This window comes from Mchenga conophoros, linkage group LG3 (assembly GCF_057382185.1).
Source record: "Mchenga conophoros isolate Kocher_MC1m ecotype Shallow Benthic linkage group LG3, M_conophoros_male_GT1.1, whole genome shotgun sequence".
Taxonomy (NCBI): Eukaryota; Metazoa; Chordata; class Actinopteri; order Cichliformes; family Cichlidae; genus Mchenga; species Mchenga conophoros.
The window spans coordinates 5,282,007-5,308,190 of NC_140528.1; the positions used below are offsets into that span (position 1 = coordinate 5,282,007).

The following is a 26,184-nucleotide window of genomic DNA, read 5'->3' on the forward strand; positions in this document are numbered from 1 at the left end:
AGTGTTTAATGACATATGTCTGAATACAGACAGTGGAAAAATGTCAGTCCTAGTTTTACTGGATCTCAGTGCAGCATTTGATACAGTTGACCACAACATATTACTCAAACGACTGGAGAACTGGGCAGGTCTTTCAGGAACTGTACTAAACTGGTTCAAAACATACTTAGAAAACAGGAAATACTTTGTATCAATAGGTAACTTCACATCTGCGCAGACAAGTATCACATGTGGAGTTCCCCAAGGTTCCATCTTGGGACCCCTTCTGTTTAACATTTACATGCTCCCACTGGCACAGATTATAAACAACAACAAAATAAACTATCACAGCTATGCAGATGACACACAAATATATATCACAATGTCACCAGGAGACCGAGGCCCTGTACAGGCTCTTGGTAAATGCATTGAGGAAATCAATGACTGGTTGTGCCACAATTTTCTCCAGCTAAACAAAAACAAAACTGAGGTAATAGTCTTTGGCGCCAAAGAAAAACGATTACAGGTCACCAGAGAACTTCAATCTATACATCTAAAAACCACAAACCAGGCGAGAAATTTGGGTGTAGTGATGGATGCAGACCTAAACTTAGAAAAACACATTAAGACAATAACAAAGTCAGCTTACTATCAAGAATATTTCAAGGATAAAAGATCTGATGTCTCAACAGGACCTGGAAAAACTAGTCCATGCATTCATCTTTAGTAGGCTTGATTACTGTAACAGCATCTTTACAGGTCTACCTAAAAAAAATCAGTCAGACAACTACAGCTCATTCAGAACTCTGCTGCTCGAGTCCTCACTAAGACCAAAAAAGTGGACCACATCAGTCCAGCTCTGAGGTCTTTACACTGGCTGCCTGTCCGTCAGAGGATAGACTTTAAAGTTCTGATGCTGGCCTATAAAGCTCTGAATGGTTTAGGACCAAAATACATCAATGACCCCCTGACCCAGTATGAACCTTCCAGATCCCTCAGGTCATCTGGATCCGGTCTTTTATCAGTTCCCAGAGTCAGAACCAGACACGGAGAAGCTGCATTCAGCTTTTATGCTCCTTATATCTGGAACAAACTCCCAGAAAGCCTCAGATCAGCTGAAACACTCAGTTTATTTAAATCCAGGTTGAAGACTCACCTGTTCTCAGCTGCATTTGAATAAAGCACCAAATCCACACTTTTAAGCTTAAATTTCAAAACTTACATTTAACTACTGATTTTATCTACTGTTCTGATTTTATCTGTTTTGATTTTATATACTGTTTTGTTTGTTTGTTTGTTAATTAGTTAGTTAGTTTATTTGCTTGTTTTAATCAATTTTAAATCATGCTTTTTATTTGTTTCTGTTTCTAATGTCTCTGTAAAGCACTTTGAATCACCTTGTTGTTGAATTGTGCTATACAAATAAACTTGCCTTGCCTATTAGATTGATCAGTATTGCTGAACTATGAAATATTTTTTTTGTATACAGGTATAACAGAATAGTTTTAGTGTAGTTGTTGTTTTAAACTTGATTATGAACTTGCAGACTTTCAAAATGCAGCAAGATATTTAAAAAACAGTTTTGTTGATTAAAAAACACTATATCGGATTCATATCAGTATCGGCAGATATCCAAATTTATGATATCGGTATCGGACATAAAAAAGTGGTATCGTGCCATCTCTAATTTATAATAAAGGTCAATCAAATGGACCAATATGGCAAGGCCATGATGATCCACTTGGTAAAATAAATCCGCTTGGCATTTTTCTTGGCCTTAAGACAACAATTCTGATGGCTAAAGACCCAACGGGACAAAAAAAATAAATAAATAAAAGATCTGGCGTTTGGAACTATTTTGGTTTTCATGTGACGTATGACCCTGAAGGTAAGCGTGTCATGGACTAAAGTAAAACAGTATGTTGGATGTGCCACGCAATGCTCAATTACATGGGTGGGAACTAGTGTGTTAGCGCAGTTGGCTCGTTAACGTGTTGGCCGTCTAGCCCCACGCACGGGGCGATCAGGGGTAGCTCGTTAACGGAGATTTGCCGTGTTGTGGTGTTAACATCATTTCAACGAGATTAACGCTGACAGCACTAGTGGGAACACAACGAATATGACTGCACATTTACGCCGACATCATCCTAGTGCAAAGACAAGTGGAAACAGACAAAAACAACAAGCATGCATGCTACAAACTTTACCCGAGTCATTTAGACAGCCGTTAGCACAGGATTCTCCTTATGGGGACCTGATATGTTTAATATTGTGGCGAGCTCAGACAAGGAGGAGACTGAGGTGTCGTTTGGTCTTGCTTCCCGTGAGCTAGCCAGGGAGCACAGCCGTTTATTAACATCTGCAGAAGAACACTGCCGCTAGCTAACTGCTCAGCGCGGCAACCGCACAGCAACAACAACACACAGGGCGCCCTCTGACCCCGGAAGGACACACCATCGCAGCGAGAGGGCGTCACCCGTCACTATGGCAACATAAACAAAACATAACTGTACAAACAGAACCCCGACCAGCCCTGACCCGCTACATAGCCCCAACCTAAGGGGTCAGTCGTCCCCGACGACCCCATTACCCCACACAAAGTCCTGCAAATGTCCAGGTGCCTTCTTTTGGCGCACCAGCCGGTCACGACCGGCGGGGGGAAAGTCACTCGGGTCAGAACATGGGGTGCCACCATCATCCCACTTCTGACACCAATGTGGCGAGCTCAGACAAGGAGGAGACGGAGGTGTCGTTTGGTCTTGCTTCCCGTGAGCTAGCCAGGGAGCACAGCCGTTTATTGACATCTGCCGAAGAACACTGCCGCTAGCTAACTGCTCAGCGCGGCAACCGCACAGCAACAACAACACACAGGGCGCCCTCTGACCCCGGAAGGACACACCGTCGCAGTGAGAGGGCGTCACCCGTCACTATGGCAACATAAACAAAACATAACTGTACAAACAGAATCCCGAACAGCCCTGACCCGCTACAATATGCTGCTGAGAATATAGCCCAGAAGAAGCGTATAGTATAGCTTTTATTTTGGAAAGAGCCATTTCTCTGTAATAAACTCTCTTTTCCAAAGATGAGTGATTCCTCAATCAGATACAGGGCTTGCAAAATTGCTAGTCCGATGTCCTGGGGCTAGCGATTTTTCCAGTCGGGCTACCAAAATCTATCTCTTCCCTGCCCGTCGGGCTATTGTAGGAAGGAAAAATATATGTCAATGCTTTTGCATTCTTTCGGAAATGTAGCTGGGTAATTATGTCATTGGCATCGGTGAGCCACTGTCAATATGTGACATATCGAAATCGCGTTTGAATTTGCGCTTGTTTTTTGCTTTCACTTTGCAATCGCACGAACTGTGTATAGAGAGCGACAGTACTGATCTGTGAGTGATGATAATTTGTGCACCAATTCCTCTGACATCATCTTATCAATCGTTAGCTTACTATGCAAACATGACAAGTGAAATCTCCCGCAGCTTAAACATGTGAGAGGTTGATCGCGCAGATAATCACTGAGCGTTATGTGTGTGTGTGTGTGTGTGTGTGTAAAAGCAGCAGGATATATATTTTAGTTCTGCTGAGCCAAATAAGACAGGTCAGGGTGAAGAAGTGACAGCCAAAGAAAAGCTTACCACAAAACGGAGAAGTTATGACAAATCAGACTATAAGGCAAAAAGAAAGTGCAGCTTTATGGTTTCATGGACAAAAGAATTTCTGTGGCTGCAATATGATGAGCTACATAACCGGGGCTGCACATAAGTGGTCCGCAGGTGTGCATTCGCTGTCAAAAAAAAAAAAAAAAAAAAAAAAGCGCACAAGATATGAAGTTGCAACGCGTGTTTGCATACATAAGATTTTCTGGAGGAGGACAGACATTTGTTTAGAACTCTTAAAGATGTCGAAGAAGCTCCTTTAAGCAATTACTGTGATGTTCCTCCACCTCCAAAGAAATGTCAGAAGGAGTCCGAACCACAAAAGAAGCACGTATTCTCGGAAAAGTGGTTGCAGGAGATGAGCTAGCTTCAAACAAATGATGAACGCACAGAGATGTGGTGTGGAATGTGCCGTGAAAATCCCACTCTAGCGGACAAAAACAGTGCCTTTTATATGGACGCAAACGCACGCTGCAACTTCTTATCTGGTGCGCGTCTTTTATTTTGACAGCGAATGCGCACATCCGGACCACTTATGTGGACCCGTGTAAATAACATAATGTTCTGCCGGGTGTGTCGTTGGTTTTCTTTCAATTGCTGAGTCAACAAGCGCCTTTGTTACTGGGACCAGTAATTTTAAGAAAGGCCCCCATTAGAACCCATGAGAAATGCAAGAAATGCATTATTGCTCAGTCTGCAATATCTTTCCCAGAACAAACACCAATTGCAAATAACATACTAAAAATAAACCTGAAAAAATCTGTTTAGAACAGCTACTATGTTGCAAAGAGTGAACTACCACTGGCACAATTTAGCAGTCTTTGCAAACTTCAAAAAGCAAATGGCCTCGATCTTGGTTCCACTTGCCTCTTACCCGTGACTTCAGTGGAAATTTCAAATTCAGGATCTGACACAGACTGATTCATGTCCTACACAGTTCTTACAAGTTCATAGAAATTTCTATTCAATTAGAACCAAGTATTTGAGTTGATGATTGTAATTTTTATACAATGTTGTAATTTGTTTTTCAACAATTTTTTCAACAATATTGTAAAGGAAACAAAACATCAATCAAAAAATTGCTTTCCCCTGAGATATATTTATTTTTTAAATTACTTTTGTTTCAGCAACATTAAATTTAAAAACTGTACTTTTGAGTTAAAATATATATTTATAAGTTTAATAAATGACAAATTAAAAAGGCATGAACATTTTATGTATCGAAAAAATATCGAACCGTGACACCAAAGTATCGAACCGAACCGAACCGTGAATTTTGTGTATCGTTGCACCCCTAATAAATACATACCTCACAGTAGCTGCACTTGTAGAGTCTCTTTCTGGTGTGGATCTGTTGGTGTCGTCTCAGGTGATGTGGAGATTTAAAAGTCTTCTCACACAGGTCACATTGATAAGGTCTCTCCTCAGTGTGGGTAAGCATGTGTCGTTGTAAGACTGCGTCTGTTGTAAACTGTTTGCCACACTGTTCACAGCAGTACACATCATGTCCGGTGTGAATGCGTAGGTGTGTATTTCGGCTCCCTCTCCGGCTGAAAGTTTTTCCACAGATGTCACAGCTGTATGCCTTAATTCCAGAGTGGGTAACTAGATGCCTCTGTAAACTGCTACTTTGAGTAAAAGCTCTGCCACATTGATGACAGCTGTGCACTTTAACTCCACTGTGGATGAGTTGGTGTGTTTTTAGGTAACCCTTCAAGGAAAAAGACTTTCCACACATGTCACAGCTGAACGGTCTCTCTCCAGTGTGGATGACCTGATGCTGTTTTAGTGAAGCCTTCAGAGTAAACTCCATCCCACACTCGTCACAGCTGTATGCCTTAATTCCAGAGTGGGTAACTAGATGCCTCTGTAAGCTGCTACTGTGAGTAAAAGCTCTGCCACACTGATCACAGCTGTGCACTTTAACTCCACTGTGGATGAGTTGGTGTGTTTTTAGGTAACCCTTCAAGGAAAAAGACTTTCCACACAAGTCACAGCTGAACGGTCTCTCTCCAGTGTGGATGACCTGATGCTGTTTTAGGTAACCCTTCTCAGTAAAACCCTTCCCACACTCGTCACAGCTGTATGCCTTAATTCCAGAGTGGGTAACTAGATGCCTCTGTAAGTGGCTACTGTCAGTAAAAGCTCTGCCACATTGATCACAGCTGTACGCTCTAACTCCACTGTGGATGAGTTGGTGTCTTGTTAGGTAACCCTTCAAGGAAAAAGACTTTCCACACAAGTCACAGCTGAACGGTCTCTCTCCAGTGTGGATGACCTGATGCTGTTTTAGTGAAGCCTTCAGAGTAAACTCCATCCCACACTCGTCACAGGTGTGTTTTTTCTCTCCCTTTCTTCTGTGAGGTTTGTCCGCCTCCTGAGAGCGCTGACTTCTGGCTCCATGTTGGTCCTGCAGTGACAGAGATACAAACAGAGGCAGTGAGTGAAATGCAGTCGTGGAACAAACTCAACCTTCAAACTCCATTAACACTAGTTTTAAACCTGAAGGTGGAGCGTGGCACCAAACACCTTAAAGGTCTCTTATCCCCACCTGCTGGTAGTTCTAACACATTACATCCAATTTATACAGAATTATTCAGTGATAATAAATCCTATGTTTGTTTATTCTAAAGGAACCCCGTTAGCTTCCACAACAGATGTTGCTCGTCTTCCGTCAAATACTCACATAAAACATTACACAATAAAGTGGATTCAAGATATCCACATAATTTCACTCTTACATCCACAGTGAGGTTTCACAATTGTTCAAATATAAGCAATCAATAATAATAATAATAATAATAATAATATTTCTCTGTCAGCCTTCTCGGTTACGAATCGTCTTCTGCTCCTCTGTCATGCGGCGTCCCACAGGGCTCAATTTTAGGGCCACTGCTCTTTTCACTGTATCTATTGCCTCTGGGTTCTATCCTTAGAAGGCATGGGATCTCATTTCATTGTTATGCCAATGACTGCCAACTTTATTTGCCACTAAAACACAAGGATGGCATCTCCATAAAACCTCTCTTGACATGTCTAGATGACATTCAAGCTTGGTTGGCTCTAAACTTTTTAAATTTTAATGAAAAGAAAACAGAGCTGTTGGTGTTTGGACCCAGTGGTCCCTGTGAGTCCTCCCCTGTTGTTTTAGGATCCCTGGAAGTCTATTTTAAATCTGTTGTTACTGACCTTGGTTTTAAGTTGGACAGTGATTTTAAATTGGACAACCAAATCAGAGCAGTGGTGAAGTCCAGTTTTTATCATTTAAGGCGACTGGCAAGAGTAAAATCTTTTCTTTCGAGGCAGCACCTTGAAACAGTGATCCATGCTTTTATTTCTTCCCGCCTGGACTACTGTAACTCACTTTATGTGGGGGTCAGTCAGTCATTGCTCTCACGTCTGCAGCTGGTTCAAAATGCGGCTGCACGACTCCTAACAGGAACTCAAAAAAGAGAGCATATAACCCCCGTGCTAGCCTCTCTGCACTGGCTGCCTGTGTCTTTTAGAGTTCATTTTAAAATTCTTATGTTTGTTTTTAAATGCCTTCACAGTCTTGCCCCGCCTTACCTCTCTGAGCTTCTTCATCTCCACACACCCTGTCGGTCTCTCAGGTCAGCTGACCAGCTGCTCCTGGAGGTACCGAGATCCAGGAGGAAGCTCAGAGGGGGCGGGGCCTTCTCTATTGTGGCTCCAAAGTTATGGAATCATTTGCCCATGCACGTTAGAGAGGCCCCTTCACTGTCCACTTTTAAATCACGTCTTAAAACCCACTTTTATTCCTTGGCTTTTAACCTCAGTGAGACTTAGTTTATTTTTTAATTGAAGTAGTTATTTAATTAATGATTTCACTCTTCTTTTATTTGTGTTATATTTATATCTCATGTAATTTTATTTTACAGTTCCACTGTACAGCACTTTGTGTCAGCTGTGGTTGTTTTAAAGTGCTTTATAAATAAAGTTGATGATGTTGATGATGAATATCAATAACATTGAGGCACATTACACAAATTTCAAAAACAAATCATGTCTTACAATATTTACAACAACTAAAAGCTCTGTAAATCAGCTTTTAAGTGTTCATTGAAGTTTTGAATAATTCTCTAATTTTTTAAGGCAACTTATTCCACTTAAAAGTTGCTCTAAATGTAACAGTTTTACAAAACGTTACTTTTAACTCGAGCATTTACTAAATTGCAGCTTGTTGAAAACTGTGTAATATGATGATGTATTTCATCTGGATACTGCAGCTGAGCAGAATAAATGTGGCGTGTTTAACAGAATTGCTTTCTTTAGAACTACAAGTAAGCCATAGAATATTTTAGCCTGTACAGGAAGCCAAGAAAGGTTATTATGCATTTGATCAATATTAGTATAGTATGAACATCTTCACACTAATCTGGACGCCTTATTCTGGACTAACTGAAGTCTGTTAAGATCTGTCTTATTAGCTGCTGACCAAATGATTGAACAATACTCCAGATGAGACATTACTAGTGCATTAATGACATCTTTCATAATGAAGAAGTGATACACAAAGAGCATTTCATAGCCATAGCTATGCCTTGTCGGCAGACTCATGTGACATTAGTGATGTTTGTACTTTCAGCGTTAACTTGGTTTTAAAGCCTTCAAAATATACGCCGTTCAATAGTCGACCTTCATCTGACAGAGAATGTGATGATTTTGTGGATAATTAAAGTCAGTCATATATCCACAAACACAACAAGCTGAAAGTCAGTGATGCTGCTCGGTTTGCAGTCCTGAACATCACGGCACAAGCAGGATTCACTGCACTGTTAATGTTAGCTGTGTTATATTGCTGCCTCTGTTCGGTGGTGTCGAGCCAAACGCACTTTAACGTGTGTTTGAACGAGCTGACGGTTCACTCGTTAAGCTGAAAGAAAGATGCTTTAATCACAGCAGTCACACATGTGTCCACTGCACCATCTGGAACTCTTCTTGTTTACACTCGTAATAACACAAACACTAAATCCTGCTTCTCTGGTGCTGTTGTGTAGCAGTGTGTACACCTGAGACTGTCACCTGTCTGTCTGTCCTGCACTCTCTCTCTGTTTCTTTCTCTCTGATTGTGGAATAAAAGTATGAACATGTGTTTATAAGTTACACTTGTGTTTGAATCCTGCAGCTTATCACACATTTGATTTCCATGTGTGACGACTGCAAGTGTCCAGAGTGAGGACAGACTGAGGGAGCCACTGCTGCACATCATCTGTGAGGCTTTGCAGCCCTGATGATCCACCAGGACAAACTCAGCAGTGTGTGAGGAAGAGGAGGAGGAAGAGCCAGCAGCAGCTGACAGATGGAGAGAATAGACAGACTGTTCCCTGTTTGTGAAGGACTGCTAGGAAAGTTTAACATAACTGTCTGTGCTGAATCAGTCTTATTAGGTAATGTTCAAATAATGTGATCATCCCAGTGTTTCCAGTGTGGGAGAAAGTACTCAGGGCCTTCAAGTTACACACTATGAAAGGCAGCAACAAGTTTAATGTTCAGAAACCTAAAGTCAGTATCAGCAGCAGGATGGAGCTAAAAATAAATGTTGGTTTCAGTTCTATGAAGCTTTGAGTATTTTGGATCAGTAGCTGCTGTGTTTGTTGCATCATATTGCTGTAACTGTTTATATGCTTTATATATTCTGAGCTAAGTTGATCTATAGTGTTACATGATACACTCTCAGAAATAGAGAGAGAACAAGGAGAGAGAAGAGAAGAGAGAAGAACATTTTTTTTAAATGTTCCTTTAAAAGTACATTACTGGTCTTTAAAAGTCCAGAAATGCCCCTTTAAAGGTTCAATCTGAAATAATGTACAAATCTGTATTATAAAAACTTAAGCAGCAACTTCTCCAGGTTCCAATATTATGCAATTCTCAAACCTTTTGGCCACGACTGTATAACCTCTTCTGAAGTTTAGTGGATATTATACATGGTTATGCTCAGGATGTGTCGGCCAGTTTCCACTGGAAACGCCTTTTGGTTAAACTGTCAGCGAGCAATTTGCATTTGCACTGTTACATTTTTATATAACTTTAATGCACATAAACAACAGCTGCTTGTTTCAGTGAAAATACATTGATGGGTTTTTAATAAAGTTGTGCAGCTGTAAAGTATTTTGTCTGGTGTCAATTCTATCGTCAGCTACATCGTTATGGCAAATGTTCAGATGTATATGGTGATAAATATCTTTGGTCATATGGTCCTGCTCTGTCTGTCACCTTCTGTGTTGAGCTCATTGTTTCCTCTGTAGTGGCTGAGCTGAGTCCAAGTAGCTGAAAATGTTCCTCTGCTGCTCCGTCAGACTCTCCTCCTCCTGCTGATCAGCTGGGACACAAAACAGATCTTTGACTCTTCAGTGCAGTGTGGAGCCTAACAAAGTGTCTCATATGTTCATCTGACAAGTAAAAGAACACATTTTTGTTTCCCGAGGTGGGCAACTTGTTGGAAACAAACACAAAAGGTTTGAGCACTGATACCTGCCATTGCTGCCATTGAAAGATGCAACGCCAGCAATGTGGATATGTTTGAGTCTTGACAATCCACATTGCTGGCATCTTTCAATATGTTTGAATGCACCAGTGTAAGTGCAGCCACTCAGACTCAATGTGTTCATAGAAACAGGTGCAGATGTGTCACGAGTTCATCCAGCAGTAGCTATGGCACTTGGCCACAGGGGGCAGCAGTGGACTGACCTGCATTTGAGACTGCTCCAGCTGCTCTGTGACAGTCAGTAGATCTGCTACAAATTGCAGATCATATGCAAGTTTTGGAAATGACATTATAAATATTCCTAACTTAGCCACGGCAGCCATGTTGATGTATTACCTATATTGGCTGAAAATGTTCATTTGCAGAGAAAAGACACAGGCAGACTGTGCTTACAGGACAACAACAATCTTTATTTATAGAGCACATTTAAAAACCAATGGCATGCCAAAGTGCTTAACATAAAACAAATTAACACAAGTATAATCAGAGTCATAAAAATAAAAGTGTAGAATTATGTTCACAGGAAAAAGCCACCAATAGAAAAAATATAACTATAGCACATAGCTATAGCACAATATAACTGTGCCATCAACACACAATGGGGATAAGACATACACAGCGCAAATAAAAAGCAAGATAGGAAAATTAGTAAAATAAATCACTGCAGACAAGGCCAGCATTTAACCGGTAGAAAACGCAAGATTAAACAAATACGTTTTAAGCCGTGATTTAAAAGATTGAATAGAGTCAGACGCCCGAATGCCAATGGGAAGGTTGTTCCACAACTCTGGTGCGGCCAGGGCAAACGCTCGATCACCTCTAGACTTCAGCCAAGATCTAGGCTGCACCAACAGTAACTGTGAGGATGATCTTAAAGCCCTAGCAGGAACATATAAGCTTAAGAGTTCCTTAAGATAGCTCGGTGCTGTGTTATTAGTGATTTTAAAAGTAAACAGCAGAATTTTAAATTGGATACGGTATTTCACAGGCAACCAGTGCAAATCAGCTAGGACGGGAGTAATGTGGGCAAACTTCTTAGTTTTGGTTAGAATGCGTGCAGCAGCATTTTGGACTGTCTGTAATCTATGGAGGAGGGAGAGTGGAGTCCAAAATAGAGTGAATTGCAGTAATCCAGCCTCGAAGTTACAAAGACATGGATGAGTTTTTCCAGGTCTTTATGCGGGATATACTGCCTGGCCTTAGAAATAAGGCGGAGTTGGTATAAACTGGATCTAACAACAGCAGACACTTGTCTATCAAGTTTAAATGAGCTGTCAAGTAACACGCCCAAATTCCTAACAGTGTCGGAAAAGGAGCTAGTGAGAAAACCAAAAGCATCACGAAGTTTGGCACGAAGGACGTCACTGCCAAAGACCACAATTTCAGTTTTCTTATCATAAAGGATAAGAGTATTTGCCAGGAGCCATTGCCTGACCTCACACATGCACTCTCGAAAACTATTCAAGGACAAAGCTAGGTCATCATTTAACTCAAAGTAGATCTGAATGTCATCAGCATAATAATGAAAAGCGATGTGATATTTCTCAAAGATAGCGCTTAATGGAAGCATGTACAATGAGAACAGAGTAGGGCCTAACACAGATCCCTGAGGGACACCACAACAGACAGGTACAGCGGAGGAAGAGGAAGTGGCCAAGTGAACCGAGGAGAGCCGATTGGACAAGTATGATTTAAACCAATCCAAGGCAACACCCTTGATGCCTACAGTGTGCTCAAGTCTCGCCAATAGGATTTTATGATCAACCATATCGAAAGCCGAGGATAAATCCAATAGCACTAGGACCGAGGAGCGTCCATTGTCAGCCATTAGTAGAAGGTCATTGAGAACTCGGAGCAGCGCTGACTCAGTGCTATGATGTGGTTTGAAGGCCGATTGGAATTTATCATTAATGCTATTCTCATCCAGGTAGGCCTGGAGTTGAAGCAACACTATCTTCTCAAGAATTTTGGCCAAGAACGGAAGCTTGGAAATCGGCCTATAGTTCGCATAATCATTATAATCGAGGTTCCTTTTTTTAAGAACAGGCTGAATTATAGCATGTTTAAAGGCTGATGGTACGCAACCAGAGAGCAAAGAAGAGTTCAAAAGGGACAATATACTAGGTCCAATTGCACTAAAACAGTCCTTAACTATACGAGATGGAAGAACATCATATACGAGATTAGTATTGTTCAGTTGTTCAACCAGACGCTTAAGAGTAGGGAGTGAAACGGGTTCAAACTGATAGAAGGAAGAGGAACAGTCAGGGGTAAACGCAGGGCCTGTCATTAAAGGAAGAGCAGATTTAAGAGATGAGACTTTATCTAAAAAATAATTTAAAAATTGTTCGCAAAGAACCGTGGAGCACGGCAGCGGCATAGTGGGGCAGGGGTTGACCACAGAGTTAAAAATTTTAAATAAAATTCAAGGATTGTTACCATTGGTAGAGATAATTTTTGAAAGAAAAGCTGCTTTAGCCATTTTGGCGGCAGTTTGAAACTTCAAGCGACTAGTACGTAGGATGTCGTAAGATGCCTGGAGTTTATCTTTCCTCCACCTTCTCTCATCCCGCCGACACGCACGTCGTAGAGCGCGAACAGAGTCACTTAACCAACATTGTGAGTAAGTTCTGGGGCGCTTCATTTTAATAGGTGCCACAGTGTCGAGGATGGAGGAACATGTAGTTAACAGGGTATTGGCAAAATTCTCAACCATATGAGGGGTAAGACAATCTGACGTAATAGATGCAGAATACACAAAAGAAGCAGAGAATTTCACCACAGCATCAGCATTAACATAATAACGTTACATGTTATTATGTGATGTTACTGAAATCATCATGAATAACAGGAGTGGTGATTCCTGTAACTTTGTGTATATAATTTGGCATTTCTTACTGATGTAGGCCAAAAATAAATACATAAACTGAGCACCTGATGGCTTTGAACTTTTGTTGTCCATCTTCCATTGGTTTGAATTTTGCGCTCCAGTACAAACACAAATCCCCCAACCCGAGGATCAGCACAATTAACCTAACAGACCTACACCTTAGTTCACAGATTCACTTTGTCTAAGGTTGATTTCTGGGATTTCACACAACCCAGGATTCAGATCGTGAATCCATGATGGGCTTGGATTTACATCATTATAAATGAAATGTGCTCTACTTGGAAGCAGCCGGCCCCGCCCCTTTTGACGGGTTGTGTGAGACTTTAAATCATCAAACTGTAAATTATAAATTAAATTGTTATTGATCCTTTACCCCGAGTCCTAAAGTGTAGATTTATTTTCTTACTCTTCTTATATTTATTGTTTGTTTACTTGCACCGCTGTAACTGCAGCCTCGTCGTCTCGTCTCTCTATATGCTGGACTGTCTGTAGCGGAGATGACAATAAAGTTTACTTTGACTTCAGCAGTGCGCAGGCGCACCGAGGGCTCTCGCGCTCACTTTATAGAATTTAGAAAAAACATGGGTGCAGATTATAAGTCTGTATCATAATATCTGTTTGTTGTTTTTATTTTGTTTTGCGAGTTGGTTATTAGATGCCGCTCCAGCCAGCCAGAGACTCCCCGCCGCCCCGCCCTCTCCTCCCTGTGCCGCCAGCAGCAGGCGCACCTCGCAAACGGAGGGCGCCCTTACTCCCAGCAAATGGCTGATAGAAAACCGATCGGTGCCTACGAATTTCCCAATATGCGCTGGCATGACGTCGGGGAAGCATGGGTACGACCGATTATTTTTTTTTTTTTCTTGCCCGTGATGCCCCCCCCACCACGATGCATTCTATTGGTTTGCACACTTACACACACCCAGCTGTGGTTTCCTGTTTTGCTGGACTCTGGAGAGCCCCGCCTTTAACGCTCTTCTCTCACAGAGAGCAACAGAAAACTTGGAAAAACTCCAGATTGACTGAACTCAGTTCAAAGTTACCTTGACACCTTTAGATGTGAGACGTAGTGATGGTCCGCTTGAAGCTGACGCTCCGGTGCGTGTGTCAGAAAGATCAACGCGCTGCTTCAGAAGCACCGTGTCGAGGCTTGATTCGTTTGGCCAGAGTCACGTGATCAGTGACGTCTGAAGCTTCGTTTAGAACGTACCTTTTTTTAAATCGAACTTTATTGAAACACAATGAGTATACAACATACAAACAGATGAAGTTTACAAAAGAACAGAACATGAACATACAGAACCAGGAGTAAAAAATGATGATATGAGTAGGCGAAAAAAATCAACATATAAATATTGTTCTGAGAGGCTTTTTGTTGGTTGAGTCTGAAATTGATTGTATGTACAATTCATATCCTTATAAAAAGGCAGAAATATGGTGTTTTATTAATAAACTTACATTTATGGATATAAAATAGCTAAAAGTATTAACAAATATTTTATAAAAAACATTTATCATTCTTCCTGGGGAACTTAAAGAAAAAGAATAAAACATTTTCCATCGTAAAGAAAACTCCCTTAAAATATGGACAATAACAAAACTGCTAAATTCTTCCAGAATCTCTGTGTAGAGGAACCAAAAGAGATGTGCCACAGTTTCTGGATGATCCCCACAGAAAGTTCAATTAGTATTTATGTCTCTTTTAAATGTTACCATATAGTGACTGGCTGGGTCACATTTATGAAGAATTTTATATGAGATTTCCTTCACCTTGTTCACAATTAGATATTTATGGGATCATCCAGACTGTCTTCCAGGTGATATCTGGAACATGTCGGTTCCAGTAAGATATTCTATATATGGGAGAGACATGATATCTTCTTGGAATAAACTACGTATTCTCTTATTGCTGTTACCAAGTTCCTGTGAAAAGCAGATTTTTCCCACTGCTGACTCAGCTGGATCAGGGAGAGTGACTGAGGCAGATATTGAGCTGTCAGTGTTTTTATATAACATTAAAGTCCCTGAGGGTATGGCACCAAGCACCACTGAGAATTCCCCAACACTGACGGGAAAATTATATAGTGTAAGGAATTCATTGTAAGTAAGTAGTACTCCCTCGTTAAATTTTAAAACTTAGTAGCGGCCGCCATTGTTGGCAGCTGAAATTTGGCTGGGCCGCGCTATGAATTCTGGGATATGGTGGGCCACGAAGGACACACCCGACCCATCCTTCAAACTCGGGGGAATGAAGGACGCATTTGAAGGAGTCGAGGAATCGGGACAGCCTTCGTCGCCTGGCTGTGACGTCATCGGCCTTCAAATGCGGCCTCCGGAGGATGCAGCCGACGTTTTGGGACACAGCTTGTGTGTCTTTGTTGGTCATGTGACCTCCCAGGGACTACACATGGAAACGAGCAGTTTAGCTCAAATCTGGCAGGTTTCCATCGTCTGTTTTTGTCCTGATGTCCATGAACATGAACACTGTCCCTGTCAAACACGTCCAGATAATCTGATCCAGTGTTGTTCTTCTTCTGTGGTGTTTGTGATGGAGCAGCAGCTGCTGATCCTGATGTCCTCCACCAAGGGGGCAGCAAATTCAGCTGACTGTCATCATTTATTAAAAAGATGTAACAATGTGACATAATGCAATATAATAGTGTCAGTTACACATTGTGGGTTGCACTGTGGCCAGAATGGACATTACCTCCTGCCTAATGGAAGCTGTCAGCCATCCTGCAACCATGAATTAGATAAGCAGAAGTGAAGGGATTGTTAACAACAATTTAATAATAAAATGTAATGTGATAGTTGCACTTTATTAGCTCCCCACAATCGTATGAATAATAACCATGAATGCACTGCATGCTCATAGCAAGTTCTTTAGGTTTAAAGTGAGATCCTGCTTTAAAGGGCGCTTCATCTGCTGGGAATGACATGTTTCTTCTAGTATGTAAGGCTCAGCCCATCTTACTGGGACTTACTTTTGTAGATCCACATGCTCTAAACCTGCTGCTCCATGATTGGTGCAGAAGCTTTAAGCTACTATTAACAAATAATAACCATGGACTTAGTTGTTACTACAATAACTTATCATTGAGCAACTTTTAATTTTACTTGTAAAACTATGCAAGTAGAATTGAATGGGGCACAGTGAGCTGAGCACAGGCCCACTCTGTGACACTCAGAGGTTTGTGGATATCATACTGAGAGTATTGGACACAGTGCAGCCAGCTTGCAGCCACTTTCCCACCACTTTAGCACAATGTTTACATGAGACTCAGCCACACTAATGTTCCTGGGCAGACATGTGGTGCAGCATGGCTGATGGCACTGTACCTGCAGCTGTCATGGACAAGAACCACTCAATACCTCACCCAAGCCAAGCCTGTGCTGATGTTGTGATCTGAGACCGAGACACTAACCCAGGATCATGATATGATGTTGTGAGAGTTTCACTAAGAATTAGCTCTGATTACAAGATTTCAATCTATGGTAACTCTAATTTGTATTTACTTCAGTTTGTTCATCTTGGAGCTGTGTGCAGCTGAGGACAGTCTTATTATTACCAGGTGAGGATATGTAACAGCCACAGTCTGTAGAGATGATGTCACCATGGAGTGGTGATGTCACTGGAGCTGCCAATATGTGCTCCAGCCAAAGCTACACCAGAGGGTTGTGCTGTGTAACAGGTTGGTGCAGGTGGTGTTATCTACATTTGAACATTAGGCAACAGTCTCATGAAGACACTTTCTATTGTTCACTAAAGACCAACAATAACAGAGACAAAGGGAGAGCAGCAGAACTAGTGCTAACAATTAGCACTGCTAGCCTGCCCACCAACACCAGCTAATGTTCTAAAAACGATGATCAATGATTTTGCTGTAACGGCTCCAGCTGTCTGTGTCAGGGACACGTTGGAGATGAAGTGAGTGATCCAGTGACAAAGGTTTGGAAAGCTGCAGTCAGCTGAGACTAAAGGAGTCACCTGACCGAGAGACCAAATGTTTCACTGAGAACGTCCAGATGAACAGAATCAACCTTTGGGATAATCTGTTCCACACATCCATGTTTCACTTACTGCATTATATTTCCTCATTGCTGTGCACACAGGCCTGTGGCTTATAACCAACTCCAAGTTCAGACTCAGAGGCTGCTGAAGCTGTTTTCTGGAACAGAGACGTGTTGGATATAAAAGCAACTCTTCTTTATGTGTCAGCACTGAGGAAAGGAGCAGCTTCGTTTCTAAGTGTATGAAGGACTGTAGCAGTGTGTGTGTGAGCTTTATTTCACAGACAGAACCATGTCAAAAACACAACTTCAGGTAAAAACAATACAAAATCAAAGAGTCTGATCAGAAGGATTAAACAGAGGAGTGTGGGACTGTTTTTAACAGACAGCAGGTTAAGCCAGGCTGGAGGAGTAAACTGAGCCTCGGTGTGAGCAGCAGTGTGTTTGACAGGAAGCTGAGATAAACAGTCTGGAGCCCATTTAGTGCTTCATATGAAAGTGTGAGGATTTGAAAGCAAATCTAAAATCAAGCAGGAGTCAGTGTGAGAATGATTTGTGCTTTTCCTCAGTCAGATGCTGGGAGTTTCAGTTCATCCATGTTCAGCGTGCTGTGCTTTGTGTAACAGGAGAATATGACAGTATAAATCAAGTCTTCATGTCACTGAAAGCCTCCACAGTCTGCTATGGAGGTGCATCAGTTTGGATTTACAAGAAGAACATTTCTTAAACCTGCCACAAGATGGCGCTCCAACAGAAGGGATGTCCACAGTGTAACACAGACACACACATACTGTGTGAATGTGTGAGTGAATGGGCTTTCAACACAAGGCTTCTGCTGCTACCTTTAATGACATAATTAGCTAACAAGAACAAACTGTTAATTACCACCAAAGAACGGCTCCAGATTTTAGCTGCTGACCATTTTGTGAAACGTTGATTACATCAGCTTATTGTTGATTTTTCAACCTTAATATCAGCTGCTTTAAAGGAGCCTCGTTCTCTGGCAGTAACACTTTTCTTCACTAGATGCAGTGCAGGCACAGTCTGTGTTTCTAAACTACACACTAATGTTCATTGTTGTGCAGCTAAATCCTCCCTCTGGATGGGAAGAATCCCTGTCAGGCTTCAAACACCTGGCTTGGTGTTCTGGAGCTAATGTGTCACCTGTGAGGACTCTGAGATGAACACACAGCAGACACTTCAGTTCTCCGTCTGTGTGTCCTCAGTTTCCCAGCATGCCTTGGCTGTGGTGGTGGAGGTGAATGAGGGGGAACATGCTGCTCTGTCAGCACTCAGGTTTCATACCTGGTGATCTCAGAGGACAAAGCGGCGTTACAGCAGCGCACGTTGATGAGACCTGATGCTCTGAACAGTTCAGACTTCAGCCTCACTCTGAGAAAACAAACGACTGACTGTCAGCAGCAACTACACCTGCTCCATCAGTGACGGAGAGAAGAACTGAGACTGAGAGACATACAGCTGCAGGTCAAAGGTCAGAAACGCCCGCTCTTTGTACGGGTCAGGAGTTAGTACTGCAGAGGTCAGAGGTCAGCTTGCTGACAAACCATTTGAAACAGTTTGGAGCTAAAAGCACAACAGCAGAGGAAAGAAGAGACACTGCAGAGATGATGCAAAATATTGTGTTTTGTTCTCAGCTGTCAAAAAGTGTAACACACGTGTTCCAGCACAGCCTTTGTGTACTTTCACTTCTCCATACTGTCCATTGGAAATCCTGTTTGTTACTTTTTGATTTCAGTCCATGTGTCCAAAGCAAACTTCTGTCCCACACTTTCTCTGCTGACTCTTCACCGATGCTCAGATGATCTCAGATGATTTCACCAGAACTCATCAAAATTCGGGCTCCACAGAAACCCAGACGTCACTAAACAAGCGTAACAAGCAAAGTGAAAACTGGTCGTTCAGCTTTATTGACCAAAGATAAGCTCACATGTCACCTCATGACACAGACACTTATTTCCACAGCATGCACGAGGACTGACAATAAGTGTCTATAAAGCCACTTCTATCTGCCACACCTGTGCTTCTGTCATGGTTGCTCTCCTCTCACTCTGTCATTTATCCACAGTCTGCCTCCCTCTGCTCCGTCAGCTGACGTCCTCTCTACACCACCTGCTGTGTTTTATCCTGCAAAAACACATTTAAGAAGCGTTGCACCGAGTAACGGGAGGAACTGCTATAAAATCCATTTAAAGGAGGTGGTGCTGAGTGCTGTGACTGGGGTCCCACCACTGACATCACGGGTGGAGGACATGTTGGAAAACTGCTACAAAGTGCTGTGCAGCCAGCAGAGCTTACAGTCTGTCCTGTGTGTCATACAGGCTCTCACACTTAGTGTTTCTGTGACACATTGAAGAGAAGTTTGTGTTGTTCACAGTTGTGCTTGTACTGAGTGACAGCTGACATGACCTAACAGGAATAATGTGTCTGTGCTGAATGAGAAGTAACACACAATGAAGTCTTGATGCATCTCAATCATCCAGGAAAGTGAGTCTGTTGCTTCTGTTCATCTGGACGCAGCGTTTTGTGGGAGAAACGTGTCGTCATCATCAGGTGACGTCTTCAGTCTCAGCTGCAGGTTTCAGTCTTACAAACAGGACATTTGCATAAAGACTGAAAGCAGCTGCAGGAACGATGGGCTGGGAGCTCCGTTCCTTCATCTTAATTATGCAGATTCTCAGGACCATTGATCAACAACCACTGATCCATGTCCATGAGTCCCATTCACAGAGATGTGGGAATGGCTGCAGTCACAGCATGTAAGATGGAAATAAATGAGAAGTATTTAGCTGAAGTGGATTTGATTTATGTTACTTCTTTTTTAACTTGTAGTTCTACATTGGAAGATTATTGTGATATTGAAATATAAAAATACATTTATATTCTATTATTTTCTCAAAATAAGCGTCACACTCGTGGAAGCCGGTGTAGCCGCCGAAACGCCTGCATTTATGGAGACTTTCAGCCCCAGGTAGGCCAGTTATGGATCTTCAGATCCACATTATGTCAGCAGCTGTTCTCCACCGTGAACTGTGTTCAAACAAACACGCTCACGCCTCACAGACGACAGCTTACAGTCTGTAGAGATAAAGTGACTTCGTACAGCCCCGTCTTCAGTCTTGTGGAGATGATCTCGACGCTTTGGTGGATGTTACTAGCTCCTGTGCAGTATTTTGTAAAGACATGATTATACCCCGTAAGCGCGTTAAAATTTACGCTAACAATAAGCCATGGGTCACTAAAAGTGTCAAATCCTGTTTAAGGAAAAAGAGACAGGCCTTTAAAGAGGGGCTGTTACCGATTTTCAGACAGCTACCAAGGAAATGAAAATCGAGATCTTGAAAGCAAAACAGACAAAAACCTTCTTGAAAGCAAATTTGCTGCAAAAACTTTTGGGTCTGCCTGGACTTGTATGAAAACCATAGCAGGGTTTCAAAATCCCCAGAGCAGCAGTCAGGTCATTTTAGATGTTTTAATTCAGACAGAGATTTTCAAACGCTTTAAACATGTTTTATGCTCGTTTTAGTTCTTCTGTTTTCAGCGAGGATATTTGGGAACTGAAACAGAAACTGAGAGATACTCAGCACTTTATCATTGAACTCAGCGATGTTAAAAAGGCCTTTCATACAGTCAATGTGAACAAGAGCCAGGTCCTGATAATATTAGTGGCCGCCTAATTAAATCTTGTGCTGATGAACTCAGGCCTATATTTCAGGTTATTTTTAACAAATCCTTGCAAACACAACATGTGCCCTCTCTTTGCAAAGAAGCAGTCGTGGTTCCTGTCCCTAAATCTAAACGACTTCAGGCCTGTTGCCTCACTTCAGTTGTCATGAAAGTCTTTGAAAAAATCATCAGAAATGTGATTATGAAGAGACTGAAGGTCAGCTGGATCCAATGCAGTTTGCATACAGGCCCAACAGAGGAGTGGAGGACGCACGTTTGACTTTACTAAATCTGATTCTTAAACATGTAGAGAGTAAAGGGACTTTTGCAAGACTTCTTTTCATTGATTTTTCTTCGGCTTTTAATACAACACAGCCCCATATTTTAATTAAAAGACTTTTAGAACAGTTTGAAATCAGGAAAAACCTGCTGGGCTGGATTTTAGATTTTCTAACTGACAGGTCACACAGAGTGAGAATAAATGGGGTTCTGTCTGACCCAGTGTTCTCCTCCACAGGTTCTCCTCAAGGCTGCGTCCTATCGCCCTTATTATTCACTCTCTATACAAACATGTGTCAGGGCAGACATGAAAACAGGGTCATTATTAAATATGCAGATGACTCTGTTATTGTCAGCTTACTGAAAGAGGGTGAAACTAACCACGGCCCAGTCATTGATGACTTTGTTCAGTGGTGGGAGGAGTCTTATCTCCAGCTGAACATATTTAAAACAAAAGACATGGTTGTTGATTTTAGGAAACAACAAAATGGGCACGGAGTCACTTTAATTAAAGGTCAGAAAATAGAGCAAGTACAATCATATAAATATCTTGGGACCATAATCAATGAAAAACTGAACTTTGATCAAAATTGCAAATCAGTTTGTAAAAAGGGTCACCAGCACCTTTATTGCCTTAGGAAACTTGTTCATTTCCACATTGACCAAAAAATGTTAACTTTGTTTTATCGTTCTTTTATTGAGTCTGTTTTATCCTTTTGTTTGGTGGCATGGTTCGGTCAGACCTCTGTCACAGAGAAAAACTCTCTGAATCAGATAGTGAGATGGTCCAGTCGTCTGATAGGTGAGCCACAGTCTTGTTTAGCCTCCCTGTACTCTGAGCAGGTACAGAGGATGGCTTTATCAATCCTTAAAAATGGTTCCCATCCTCTAAGGGGTGAATTTCAGCTTCTTCCCTCAGGACGGAGGTTTCTATTTCCGAGATGCAGGACAAAGCGTTATAAAAACAGCTTTGTCCCCGTTGCTGTCACTGAATTAAATAAGAACTGTTTTTGATTCGAAATATTAAAGTATGTGTCACAGTGAGCTTTATATATTTACTAGGTATGTGTGTTTTTAAAGGGATGTCAAATGCTGTCATTTGTCTGTAAAGCAAATTTACCTTGCCTTTGGGTATAAATAAAGTTACCTTACCTGCAGACGCTGTGCGCAGAGGTTCAGGAGCAGAAGTCCCGTTGTAAACATATCACGGCAGACCCGACGATGTTTGCATGAACGCGCTTTTTTTAAAAGTCAGGTCAAGGCTCCAAAAGCCCAAAGGCGATATAACAGTTTGTGTTTGCTACATGGATCATTGTAGCTCAGCTTTCCTTTGTTATATTTCTTTAAGAGCTCAAAATGTGTTCATTACATAAATCAAATGTAATTTTCTCTGTAGCACTTCATGGATTTCATAAGCAACACACTGTAGTTGTTCACACAAAGCATAAAGGTAAAAACAATATACACAGTGTTATCTTCATTTTAGATGTCACAAAGTATTTGCGGCTCCCAGTGTTTTCCCGAACCCTGACCCTTTGCGTGGAAACCGGGTCCAAAAGGCTCTTTGGGTGTTAAAGGTTGCTGACCCCTGCACTAGGCCCAACTGACACATATATTTGATTCCAAATACAAAAAATAATGTGTAACCTGCTGGAAGAATGTAGGAGGTTGAGACAGGATCTCAACACTTGGTGTCTGCAACAAAAGACAACAATATGTGGGCCGATCGTGGCTCAAGAGTTGGCAGCTCGTCTTGTAATCGGAAGGTTGCCGGTTCGAGCCCCGGCTTGGACAGTCTCGGTCGTTGTGTCCTTGGGCAAAAAAGCACTTTGGGGTCCTTAGGGACGAGTAAAGCGCTCTACAAATACAGGCCATGTAATGGCAGAAACATTCTCTAGTGTAAATCCTGACTAGTTCATTAACTACAGATCAGTTTCAGTGAACATTATTCACAGAGGGATCTGAGTTCCTTATACCAGACTCTACAGAAACTGTAACACTGTACAGCTCTGCGACCCAACAATATGACAACAATGTAACACACACTAGAATCATCAAATAAAGCCCCACTAACCACTAGAACTAACTAACTAGCACTGGACACTTGCATATTAGAGATTTCTACCACCATAGGAGGCGAGATATCATCCTTGAACCAGAGCATCCAGCCCTCAATTTCGGACATAAAAAGCGACGTGGCCAGGCATGATAACACTTTGACTGAACTGCAGGACTGTGCCTCGAACCACTCTGACACCATCGCCACTCTCCAGGCCACTGTGGAGCGTTTGTCTGCGGAGGTAAAGAAGTTAGATGAGAGATGTGGAGCTCTTGAGGCACTCCAGGAGGAATAATTTAAGAACTGCAGGAATACCAGAAGGCACAGAGGGACCCAAGATGACTGAGTTGGTTCACACCTGTTGGCGGAGGCGCTATCTCTCGAGGAGAAGCCACTCATCGATCGAGCACATAGAGCGAATCGCCAGCGTCCCAAACAAAGTCATCTTCCTCGGCCCATCATCTTGAGATTGCACTACTACCACATTGGTGAGGAAATTCTGCTGAAAGCTGCAGAGAACAAGAACCTGATGTATAAGGGTTTTTAAAATAAACATCCTCCCAGATTTCCCTCCCTCTGTTGGAAACGCAGAGCTGCATTTGCAAATATGAGAGGAAGACTACGTGGGATGACCGGCGTCAGGTACAGACTGCTATACCCTGCAAAGCTGTTAGTGACCCATGGTGATGTGAGGAAAAGCTTTACCGATCCCAAAGAGACCGTAGACTACGCGGAGAAGCACCTCTCCCACCCACCTTCAAATGTATTAAAAGCAAGGATATATCTATATGTCTAACGCTGACACAGCACTGTGTTTCTTCTTTTCCCTTTATATTCCATGTAAAGGTGAATATGGAGCGTTTATGGAGCTCGTTTATTGACCAGCTGTCAGTTAGAAGGTAAGAGTTACTAGGTTAACAGAGGTTAGCAGTAACAGTACGGGGAAGTATATTGTGTTGTTCTTTTGTTGGTTTTTATTTTATCCTACTTTACTTTGTTATTTTGATTTTACCTGTTGTGAGTGCTTCCCGTAATTCTCCTTTTTCTTGCGCCGCTGCGGCCAGAGTTCACAACATTACATATTTTTGTATCTATAAACAGGAAGCTGACACTCTCCAGACTTTATCAAAGGTGTGAGCGTCACAGCAGAGGCCTTTGTGTCAACGTAGCTGAAGACAAAACACAGAAACACATGAAGGAGATTTTCCTTGCCTGGATTTTATACAAATATTCTGCAGTACATCAAAAATGAAAGAAAACCATTAGTCAACATATGAACATCACCTCTGAAGTTACAGAGCTTTGATTGGAGACACAGCTGAGCGTTTTGCATTTTGCATAATTAATTACATAATTAATTATGTAACCATAATTAAATGGTTACATCATCTTTAAAGTCCCCAGAGATCAGGAAAAGGGCCTGAGGGTGCTGTGTTTGGAGTCTGCTGGTTACAGTGTGCAGGACCTCACAGGCTGCTGCAGCGTTAGCAGAGGGCGGGACATACACAGCTATCATAATCACGTGTGTAAACTCTCGTGGTAGATAGTACGGTCTCATGCTAACCGCTAGCAGCTCAATGTCCTTACAGCGTAGCGTCTCTTTGATAGAGAAATGCCCAGAGTTACACCATCTATCGTTCACAAACACAGCCAGACCCCCTCCTCCCTTCTTACCACTCTCCGCTGTTCTGTCATAAGAGGCTCAGCAGCTAAAGCAGCACACCTGGGTCTCCCAGCCTATTAAAAGCAGCCCTTTGCTTCACCTGCTTCACTAAACATTATTATTTTAAGCAGAGTGGTGTGATTTATGTAGGCATTGCTGTGTGACAGGATGACTTTTCTTGCACACCCACCAAATGAGGGCGCACATGCTTCCACGCCCACTGGTGACTGCACACATCCTTTCAAGGAAGCATTTCATTCATCCCTAACAAATGGAACAAAACACTGTGCAGCGTGTTCAGGTTTGAACGTGGCCCTGGCCTCTCTCTGCATCCACCTGGCACATGCAACACACATCCACTCCCTGCTGAGCTGCTTGTATTTGATGTGTTGAAGTTTTGGTAAAGTTTGAATAAATTCCACTTTATTTATAGGAACATTTCATCTGTGGACTCCTGCTTCCCCTCTCCTTGAGCCAGTTTGTGACGGGAACATGACATAAGAAAAGTAATTTATCCCTTTTTGATTCTGTGTATCTGGCGCTCATCCAGTGAGTTCACACTTGGCAGAAACAGACTGAATTTGTCTGGAGAACTTTGGCTTCAGCCAAGTTAGATAAACACACTGTGTCTCTGTCAAAACAGCAGTGTAGTTGTGGCACCCCTGTGAGGGAATGACCACATGAATATTATTTTGTGTAAAACACTCATGTAACGGGACATTTTTCATTGCTATATGTATTTATTTTCAGTTTCTTTAAGAGGATAGAAAATCCATGTAACAGGGATTCATTTTATGTTAGAAAGCAGTGAGGGCGGAACTTTGGTGCTTGCTCCGGGGTTTCGGGGAGCAGTAAGTGGAGCCCACCTTCCGCTGCTTCCTCAGACACGTTCTGGAGGAAAGCAGAGACGCATCGTGTCTTCCTTACTCTGCTCTTCACCTGCTTTTACAGGTCGGTACACGGTGCTCGCACCGAAAATGTTGTTTATTGTCACCATGGTTACCCACGTTAATGTGAATGGGAGAGTTAAGGCGGTCCGCCAAAGTTATTTATATGTAAACACGGGAGAAAACCAGAGGAGTGTCCCGCGCGACCGCACCGCGAGCCCGCTCGTTAGGTGGAGCGCTCGTGAAGCAGAGTCAGTGCGCTCCTATGCTCTGTGCAAACGTGTTGTAATGCTCCAATCAAATCAGTTCTGTGAGATGTGAATGTTAATAGTTCTGTTAAAGTGACTGAGTAGATTAGCTAGTGTAACACAAGCACTCTGAGCAACTCTGTGTAGCTAACAGAGGCATTCATGGGTTGATTCAACAAGCTGTGTTTCATGATGCACTAAATAGTGATTTTGCCAGTAAATTACTGGAGGGAACAAATGTAATGTATTTACCAATGCTGTTATTGAATAGAACTGTTTAGCCAGTAAGACACTGCAGAAGACAATGTGATGTGTTTATTG

General features: G+C 42.1%; 1 protein-coding gene across 1 annotated transcript in view; it reads right to left on the reverse strand.

The window, feature by feature from the left end:
• The window catches only part of LOC146577062 (uncharacterized), a 107,124-nt gene extending 92,873 nt beyond the window's left edge, over window positions 1-14,251 (reverse strand). The window contains exons 1-3 of the mRNA XM_085268180.1: window positions 14,076-14,251; window positions 9,875-9,980; window positions 4,950-6,050 (exon numbers count right to left, since the gene is read on the reverse strand). Coding sequence (XP_085124306.1) covers window positions 4,950-6,050; window positions 9,875-9,892 — 1,119 coding nt within the window. The 5' untranslated portion in view covers window positions 9,893-9,980; window positions 14,076-14,251. The remainder of the gene's footprint in view (window positions 1-4,949; window positions 6,051-9,874; window positions 9,981-14,075) is intronic.
• Window positions 14,252-26,184: the final 11,933 nt, after the last annotated feature.